Source organism: Silurus meridionalis, chromosome 26 (genome assembly GCF_014805685.1).
Source record: "Silurus meridionalis isolate SWU-2019-XX chromosome 26, ASM1480568v1, whole genome shotgun sequence".
Lineage (NCBI taxonomy): Eukaryota > Metazoa > Chordata > Actinopteri > Siluriformes > Siluridae > Silurus > Silurus meridionalis.
The window spans coordinates 624475-634444 of NC_060909.1; the positions used below are offsets into that span (position 1 = coordinate 624475).

The 9970-nt window shown below is 41.9% G+C and overlaps 1 protein-coding gene across 1 annotated transcript; it reads left to right on the forward strand.

Moving 5' to 3' along the window:
• Positions 1–6281: 6281 nt before the first annotated feature.
• On the forward strand, positions 6282–9737 carry LOC124379578 (low choriolytic enzyme-like). Its single transcript, XM_046839965.1, has 8 exons — positions 6282–6801; positions 6936–6966; positions 7065–7127; positions 7903–8055; positions 8126–8243; positions 8345–8523; positions 9276–9357; positions 9433–9737. The coding sequence occupies exons 1-8, from the start codon at positions 6736–6738 to the stop codon at positions 9557–9559; spliced, it is 819 nt and encodes a 272-aa protein (XP_046695921.1). The 5' UTR covers positions 6282–6735; the 3' UTR covers positions 9560–9737.
• Positions 9738–9970: the final 233 nt, after the last annotated feature.

A 9970-nucleotide genomic window follows, 5' to 3' on the forward strand; every position in this document is an offset into this window, starting at 1 on the left:
TTTTTTTTAAAACACATTGATCTCAAACTGGGAGATCAGTCATTTACATTTACATTTGCGGCATTTAGTCAAGTCAAGTCAAGTCAAGTTTATTTGTATAGCGCTTTTCACAACAGACATTGTCTCAAAGCAGCTTTACACAAATCAACAGTGATGGTGAATGGTGTGAATTTGTCCCTGATGAACAAGCCGTGGCGACTGTGGCAAGGAAAAACTCCCTTAGATGTTATGAGGAAGAAACCTTGAGAGGAACCAGACTCAAAAGGGGAACCCATCCTCATCTGGGTGACATCAAGAGTTTGATCGTAAATCTTTCAACAATACAGAACACTGGACAGTGAGAACTAACATGATTACTGGAGTATAAGATTATAAGTGATGTTCTTTCTGCAGTCTTATACAGTCTATATGGTTAGTAGCTCCGAGTTTTATGAGCTCAGCATTTGTGATCACCACAGATCCAGCATCAGCTTCTCCATGCCAGAGCCTTTAAACACTCCAGGAGGTCCAATGTCAAAACTCCACACATGTAGCGGGATCCAAATGGCACTGCTACGTCTCTAGATGGTTTGGGATGTTTGTGAGTTCGGCATCTACTTCTTCAAAGGTCCGTAATCATCACGAGGTTGGAGGTGACTGGAGCTGGCCGAACCTCCGGGTGTCTCGGGATGGGGAGAGAAAGAGAAGCAGTGGAGAGGAATTAGCGTAGCTGCTGTTCATGATATTAACAGCACAAGTTGATAATGTGCATGTGATCAGATGTTCTGGAGCACAAGGTTATGATATGTGATGTGTGTTATGTGTAGGCTTTGCTAAAAAGATATGTTTTTAATCTACACTTAAACTGGGAGAGTGTGTCTGAGCCCCGAACACCGTCAGGAAGACTGTTCCAGAGTTTAGGAGCTAAATGTGAAAATGCTCTACAACCTTTAGTGGACTTTGCTATTCTAGGAACTACTAGAAGCCCAGAGTTTTGAGATCTTAGGGAGCGTGGCGGATTGTAGCGTGTTAAAAGACTGGATAGATACATGGGAGCCAAACCATTTAGTGCTTTATAAGTGAGAAGTAATAGTTTGTAGTCTATTCGAAACTTAAATTTAGCAGACGCCCTTATCCAGAGCGACGTACAAAAGTGCTTTGAGTCTCTAGTAATGAATAAATCTACACTGGTACGCAAGATTACAAACTTAATATAAATATAACTCGAATTCTACAAACTTGGAAAGTGCTAATTTAGGTATTTCAGGAAGAGGTAGGTTTTCAGTCGTCGTTTGAAGATAGTCAGGGACTCTGCTGTACGGACATCTAGGGGAAGTTCATTCCACCACCTCGGTGCCAGAACAGAGAAGAGCCTTGAAGTGTACTTACCTCCCATTCTGAGAGAAGGAGGTACCAGTCGAGCAGTGCTGGAGGATCTCAGACAGCGTGGTGCAGTGCGAGATGTGATGAGGTCACTGAGGTAAGATGGTGCTGGTCCATTTTTGGCCTTGTAGGCAAGCATCAGTGTTTTGAATCTGATATGTGCAGCTACTGGAAGCCAGTGAAGGGAGCGCAGCAGTGGGGTGGTGTGGGAAAACTTGGGCTGATTGAACACAAGTCGTGCAGCTGCGTTTTGGATCATTTGCAGTGGACGAATAGCGTTCAGTCATGTGCCTCAAACCCATCTCTGTAGTCATCTCTTACAGACACAGACGTTTCCATCCACAGAACAGATGTCACATTGCCAGTAACCTCATCTACCCTTCCCTGTTGTCTTAATCTCAAACAGCGGTGGTAGGTGGGCACTGGAATTGTCAGTCTGCTGTAAGGAAAGCTGACTTTATCACAGGCTTGGCTTCCCACTACACCTTTGACTTTCTGGCACTTACTGAGACCTGGATATCCCCACAGAACACTGCTACACCAGCTGCTCTGTCTTCTGCCTATGCTTTCTCTCACTCACCAAGAGAAACCGGTAGAGGTGGTGGTACACGTCTACTTTTATCACGGAGATGGTGTCTTACACATCTCCCTTTGTCTCATCTAACCATGTCTTCTTTTGAATTTCATGCAGTTTCAGTTACCTCTCCAATCAACCTTTTCATCATTGTCATCCACCGCCCTCCTGGTCCCCTTGGAGACTTCCTAGAAGAGATGGACACGCTCCTCAGTACTTTTCCCTCTGACAGCACCCCTCTGACAGTTCTTGGTGACTTCAACCTCCCATCCGACAAACTTTAGTCATCTTGCCTCTTGCCTTTTCTGAATACCTTCTCCTTGACATTTAACAGCTGCCCTCCAACACAAAAGGGAGGAAATGTCCTGGACCTGGTTTTCCGCCTACTCCAGCTACAGACATTCCACTCCACTTCCAATCTCTGATCCTCACCTGGTTTCATTTTTAATCACTATTCCTATTTAACCTAAAAATAATTTACATGTCTCTCTTATCCGTCCTAACCTTCACTCTATCTCTCCCTCCTCTGTAGCTTCCTATACTCTTTCATCTCTTCCTGACTTTGACTTCTTTTCCTCTCTACCCTTAGACATTGCTACGGACTCCTTCCTCTCATCTCTTTCCTCAAACATGGACCTCCTTTGCCCCTTGACTACAAGACCCAAGAAGACTTCTTGTCCCACACTGTGGCTGTCAGAAGTTTTGCGCAGCAATCAACGAGAACTCAGATCTGCAGAGAGGAAGTGGAAAAAATCACAACTTGATGTAGACCTCTCATCTTACCGTGCACTCCTGACCATATTTTCTTTGGAGGTGACTTCTGCCAAAACTGCCTTCTACAAGGAAAAGATTGAGGCCTCTGCACAAGATCCTCGTAAGCTTCACAACATCCTCTCTTCTCTATTCAACCCCCCTGCTGCACCTGCTCCATCCTCCCTGACTGCTAATGACTTTGCCTCCTTCTATGATGAGAAGATTAAGAAAATCTGCCAGACCTTCACTTCCTCTCCAACAATAACTACACAACACAGCCAACAATCCACTACGTCTCTGCCAAGCTTCTTAACCTTAACAGAAGATGAGATACTCCAAGTCATCCGATCTTGCAATCCCAACACCTGTCCTCTGGATCCAATCCCTTCAACTACGCTTCAGACCATTACGCAAGATCTCCTGCTCTTTATCTCCACAATCATCAATGGGTCATTAACATCTGGCTATGTACCAACTACCTTCAAGCAAGCAAGTGTCATTCCCATCTTGAACCTGCTCTGGATCCATCAGACATCAACAACTACAGACTGGTATCACTTCTCTCCTTTCTTTCTAAATCTCAGGAATGCACTGTTTTTAACCAACTGTCTGTCTATCTCTCACAGAACAACCTCCATAATCCGAACCAGTCTGGGTTCAAAGCAGCACATTCCACAGAGATGGCCCTATTGGCTGTTTCTGAGAAACTGCATGCTGCTCGGTCAGCCAAGCTGTCATCTGTACTTATCTTCCTAGACCTTTCAGCAGCATTTGACACAGTCAACCACAAGACACTTTTGTCAACCCTCAAGAGCTTTGGTATCTGCGGAACAGCATGGGAATGGTTTGCTTCCTACCTGGAAGGCCGCTCATACCAGGTAACATGGAGGGGATCCACATCTGCCCCGTGCAGACTCACCACTGGTGTCCCACAAGGCTCTGTACCTGGTCCCCTCCTTTTCTCCCTCTATACCCACTCCATTGGTGAAGTAATATCCTCACATGGGTTTTCTTATCACTGCTATGCAGATGACACTCAACTCATCTTTTCTTTCCCTCCATCAGATACCACAGCTTCCGCTCAGATCTCAGCATGCTTGTCAGACATATCTTCATGGATGAGTGCTCACCAACTAAAACTCAACCCCAGCAAAACAGAACTGCTGGTCATCCCAGGTGATTCATCTCCAGGTCAAGATCTCCAAATAACACTTCATGACTCACTGCTCGTAAGTGTCAGCCCGCTTGAGCACTTCAGGCATTACCGCCTCAATCACCGAGGAAACGCCCCCTCCCAACCAGCTGCACGGAAATGGCGTCTAATTTTCTGGCACTTATAAGGACACCTGAATCCTCCAGACAGTGCCAGATTGTCTTTAGGCTTGCCCTGATCACTCTCCAGCGTATTCTCTGTTTTGTTTGTTCTTTTTGTTTCTGACCTGACCATTCTGTCCTCCGGTTTCCGGCTCGGCACGGCTCTGCTCGCGTTGAACGCACTCCAGTTTCCGGCTCGGCTCTGCTCTGCTCGCGCTGAACGCGTTCCGGTTTCCGGCTCGCGCTGAACGCGCCCCGACTTCCGGCTCGGCATCCTCACCCTCCGCGCACATCGGCTCCCTGAATCGGCTCCCTGAATCGACTCCCTGAATTGGCTCCCTGAATCGACTCCCTAAATCGGCTTCCCGATTCAGCTCTGCACAGCTTTTCTCCCCTGCTCTTTTTGCATTTGCCTTGGATCCTATAACCTGAACTTTCTGACAGTAAGCTTGGGGTAACTATGGACAATGAACTGTCTTTCTTCCCACATGTCGCTAATGTTGCTCGCTCCTGTCGATTTCTTCTCTATAACATCGAAAGGATTTGACCATTTCTGTCCATACAGGCTGCCCAGGTGCTTGTTCAGTCTCTTGTCATTTCAAGACTTGACTACTGCAGCTCTCTGCTGGCAGGTCTTCCCCTGAACGCTATTTGTCCACTGCAAATGATCCAAAATGCAGCTGCACGACTTGTGTTCAATCTGCCCAAGTTCTCCCACACCACCCCACTGCTGCGCTCCCTTCACTGGCTTCCAGTAGCTGCACATATCAGATTCAAAACACTGATGATGCCTACAAGGCCAAAAATGGACCAGCACCATCTTACCTCAGTGACCTCATCACATCTCGCACTGCACCACGCTGTCTGAGATCCTCCAGCACTGCTCGACTGGTACCATCTTCTCTCAGAATGAGAGGTAAGTACACTTCAAGGCTCTTCTCTGTTCTGGCAGGTGGTGGAATGAACTTCCCCTAGATGTCCGTACAGCAGAGTCCCTGACTATCTTCAAACGACGACTGAAAACCTACCTCTTCCTGAAATACCTAAATTAGCACTTTCCAAGTTTGTAGAATTCGAGTTATATTTATATTAAGTTTGTAATCTTGCGTACCAGTGTAGATTTATTCATTACTAGAGATTTAAAGCACTTTTGTACATCGCTCTGGATAAGGTCGTCTGCTTAATGCACACATTCAGGGATAAAGGAACAGTGATGGAGGAAGCCTTTAGATCAGGTGCGTACACGTGTATATGCTGAAGTTACGGTTTATTTTAGTGATTAATGTTTGGGATTTCAGTAAATGAATTTGAATGTCAGATTTTAGCTGAACAGCAGGGTTTCTCAACCCCAGTGTTGCAAATGAAAGCCAGCAGAGAAATCAACCACCATTTCACTGTAAACATCTAAAAGAGAGACACCACTTGCAAGCAAAGATTTATACATAACTACACAATCTTGCACAGTATCACCACAATTGTTCCCTAAAACTATTCCGTAACACATTTTTGACACTTTGTGTTGGTTTTACACCACATAGTGTGAATACTTTTGAGAATATGTAGTAATTGGACAAAAAAAATGCTTTATATATTTGCCTCACATGTGTAATTTCTTTTAGAACAAAGTGAGAAGATAACTCAGCCCATGCCAGAGGTAGCTCAAGGTCTTGCCAAGCCAATTTAACATACATATTTAAAGTATCCTATAGCATGACCTTCTTCATGGTCTGTATTGTGATGTGGAGCCTCCTGGATAAAGAATGTGATCAAGATTTGTCTTTTTCTATAAATCATTTATAGCATTTACCGTCTGCACATTGACAAAGTGGCAACATGGATTATTACTTAACTTTGATTTGTATAGCGCTTTTAATATTGGAAATTGTCTCAAAACAGCTTTACACAGATAAAGCAGTAATAAAGAATGCATAAATTTGGCCTTGAGAGCAACCAGACCCAAAAGGGAATCCTCACCTGAGTAGCACAGAATGTCCATTCATTACATGTCCATCGTTACTGAGGTGTGATTAAAGTGATTAAATGCAACTTGTGGTCCTGAGACATTGTAGTAGACTGTTGACATTAAGTGCAGTCCAAATCCATCCTTAAAGCTCCCATGTTGCTCTAAGGTCTCATGGATTCCTAGGAGGTTGATGTGAAACCATCCCCAGCTGTAGGGAGTGATGCTGATCTTGATGCTGATTAGGCTTTATGTTCTGTGGGCATGTGAAGCCTGGCCCAGCTGCATGGACTTCTCTTTGGCTGAGGAAAACCCAGGAGCTGGTCGACTGGAGGGCAGGGCACTTACACTGTAGGACCCCTGACTAAGGGATAGTAGCTGGTTAAGGTTGAGCAGGATGAAGGTTGGTAGGCAGCTGAGAAAGCTGAGTGGAGATAAGCTTTAGCTGCTTGCTGACATGCTGGTTGTTAGTGAAGCAGCAGAGTCGCTGGTTGTGCTGCTCAAGGAGTGTATTTTAGCTGGAGATTGAAGAGAACATTGCCTGTGACACATCTTTCAATTATATATATTTTTTATAAAATTCATGTCAAAAGTGATTTTCAAAAAGTTTTGCATGCGACATTTTGTGTTCCACTTCTGGTTCCATGTTTTGGTTTGCCACAAGCTTTGAGAAATAGAAATTGATTTCTGTGGAAGGGAAGTGAGAACCACGAGAGTATTTAAGCTGTTCTTCTGCTGCACATTCTCCACTCTCATCACTGAGACTTTCATCATGTACCTGATACAAGGCATCGTCCTGCTCCTGCTCAGCATCAGTGTTCAGAGTCGTTCCATTAGGGTGAGTTACAGAAATATTAACAACATAAACTACAGAATGTATAAAGAAATAGAGAAAATAAAAAAATTCTATATGAAGTATATAAATATGTACTTAATAAAAATATCAGCTCACAGAATATATTTATTAAACAGGTATTTGGTAATGGAACCTCTGAGGAGATCAGTAAGAGTTACACTTTTAATGAGTTTATCTGTAATGTTTTTCAATTTTACATCTTTTTCTCATATTACTTTTTCCTAATATTTATAATTCCATTACAGATGACAACATCTGTCAATCTGACACTGTTTCTGCCATAATTGAAAGAGCCAACAAGAATGCTGGTAAGAAAAAAGAGAGAGAGAGAGAGAGAGAGAGAGAGAGAGAGAGAGAAACAGAGAGAGAGAGAGAGAGAGAGAGAGATTATAATGTAATCATGTAATTATTCTAACCATATATATTGGTGCTCAGGTCATTATGGGTTTGCGTTAGAGTATGGGTTATGGGTATGAGTTTGGGTTAGGGTATGGGTATGGATTATGTTATGGGTTAGGGTTAGGTTTAGGGTTTGGGTTAAGGTTTGGGTTAGGGTTTGCGTTAGAGTATGGGTTTGGGTTAGGGTATGGGTATGGATTATGTTATAGGTTAGGGTTAGGATTAGGGTTTGGGTTAGGGTTTGGGTTAGGATTAGGTTGTTGTAATATAATTGAGAAGTTCAGCATTTGTGGTATGTGGGTGCATCAGGGGTCCGATCCAAAAGACGAGCTCCTGTAACTCAAATTGCCGAAAAAGTTCATGCTGTTGATGATCGATGGATCACGATTCTTAGCAGTAAACGGGGACCAACACAGTATTAAGCAGGTGGTGATAATGTTATCTCTGATTGGTGAACATGTACATAAAACACTTACTGGTAATTTCTTTGGGTATTAATGAATATATATATATATATATATATATATATATATATATATATATATATATATATATATATATAATAATGAAAATATTGATTATATTGAATATCAAATTAACTCTCACACCCACACACCTCCATTTCAGCAATGATAAATGACTAGAATTCACAAATAATTATTCTGTTTTTGTTTTACTGAACAGGAAAGTCAAAGGGTGATTTCACTATTATGCATGGTGACATAATGGTGTACACTGGGCTCCAGAATGCAGATCCATGTACTTCTCAAGGGTGCAAGTGGCCCAGGAACCAAGATGGGAAGGTTTATGTGCCTTATGTCATTTCCAGGCAGTACTGTGAGTATCGCTATTTACCTGCGTTTAAAGTGTCTGAGATTCATTAATTAAGCTTTTCTCTTTTTGGCAGCACCATCAGAAAAAGATGTTATCCAGAATGGGCTGGACTCCTTCCAAAGGTCGACCTGTATCCGCTTTGTACCTCGCAGAAATGAAGAACATTACATTAATATATTCTCAGATGAAGGGTGTGTCAACATTACTATTATTTTGTCAAACTGTTGCTTTAACTTGCACCCAGTTCTCATGTAATGAGAGCAGTCTTGAAAATGTCGTCTTTGCTGTACAGGTGCTACTCATCAGTGGGTCGCAGGAATGGAAAACAGGATTTGTCCCTACAGCGCGATGGCTGTATTTACATTCACACAATCCAACATGAGCTTCTCCACGCTCTGGGTTTTCATCATGAGCAGAGCCGCAGTGATCGTGACAATCACGTCAGAATCCTTCTCCAAAATGTTATTGATGGTGAGCAGAGCAAGAATTTCGCTTCTTATTTCTTATTAACAAAGTTTATTTATTTTATTATTGAGCAGAACAGTGATCATTTTAATTCACTTAATGTAATAAATATTAGTTTATTTTGGTATCTGGAAACTCAAAACTTTCTGTTTCTCAATAAACTGAGGTGTAAACTCACCTGAAAAAATGTGCAGTGTTGGAAATCACTTGTTCATGTGAATTTAAAAATCTCTCAGATAGATTTGAACACATCCCATGAAGAATTGTGTCTTTAATGTTTCCTTTATATTTAATGTTGGTGAAGGAATTCCTTGTCATTATTCTTTATTTAAAGATCCTAAAGCAAATCCTACATAAACACAAAAAAACAAACAACAATAAAAACACTTTTCACTGTGGACACCACATCAGTGGGAGAATGATGAGGATGGAGACACCAGGCAGGAGGAAAAGAGGAAGAACAAGGAGGAGGTTTATGGATGTGGTGAGGGAAGACATGCAGATAGTTGGTGTGAAAGAGGCAGATGTAGAGGACAGGGGGGGATGGAGACGGATGATCTGCTGTGGGGACTCCTAATGGTAGCAGCCGAAAGAAAAAGAAGAAGAAAAAGAAGAAGAAGATGATGGTGGACACCACCATTTTGAAATGCTATAATAGATTTACAGAGAGATATCTGGACTCTGACTGTTCTAGTGTTTTTTCCTCGACAATAAAATCTTGAGTTAATATTGTGATTATGTGATTTATATATTCACAGACGATGCTCACAATTTTGATATTGAACCCACCAACAATTTGAACACTCCATATGACTACAACTCTGTCATGCACTATGATAGGTAAAGTATTATTCTCTTATTATAGAAATTGAACAGATTTAAATCCTTATTTATAATCCTACTTTGTTGGTCCAGGTGTGCTTTCTCCAAGAACGGCCAGCCGACCATCATCCCCATACCAGACAATAACGTTCCCATTGGACGTGCCACTGAGATGAGCCGCAATGACATTCTACGTGTTAACAGGCTCTACTGCAGTTAAATTCAGCACTCTGAACATCATCAGTGTGTTTCACATGCTTTCATTAACCACTTGAAGCAAATGGTAAAGCTTAAATATCTGGGTAGGATTGTTTCTGGATTCTGTCTCAGTTTTGCTCTTCTGGAATTTATTTTTCACATGCAGTGTTAAAAGCAATTAAAAATAATTCAAAAAATGATCTGTGTCTGAATCCAGATTGCACGTCACATAACATAGTGGAATTACATACAAGCAAAAAATCTATAATGGCAGACAGAATTCAAACAGTGACAAATAAATGCAAAGTGGATGCCATAACCAACATAGTCACCATTAGCCTTTACTGTAGTTATTCAATGCTTAATAAATAAACTTATGTTTTTCAGTAAATACATAACGACATAAACATTTTCATTTACTATTATTTTAAGA

What these genes read in the sequence shown, in the direction of transcription:
- LOC124379578 (XM_046839965.1), top strand. Translation starts at nt 6,736, where the DNA reads ATGTACCTGATACAAGGCATCGTCCTGCTCCTGCTCAGCATCAGTGTT. An exon ending in TTCAGAGTCGTTCCATTAGG is followed by an intron (nt 6,802 to 6,935) that starts GTGAGTTACAGA and finishes TTTATTAAACAG; the next exon opens with GTATTTGGTAATGGAACCTC. An exon ending in TCTGTCATGCACTATGATAG is followed by an intron (nt 9,358 to 9,432) that starts GTAAAGTATTAT and finishes TTGTTGGTCCAG; the next exon opens with GTGTGCTTTCTCCAAGAACG.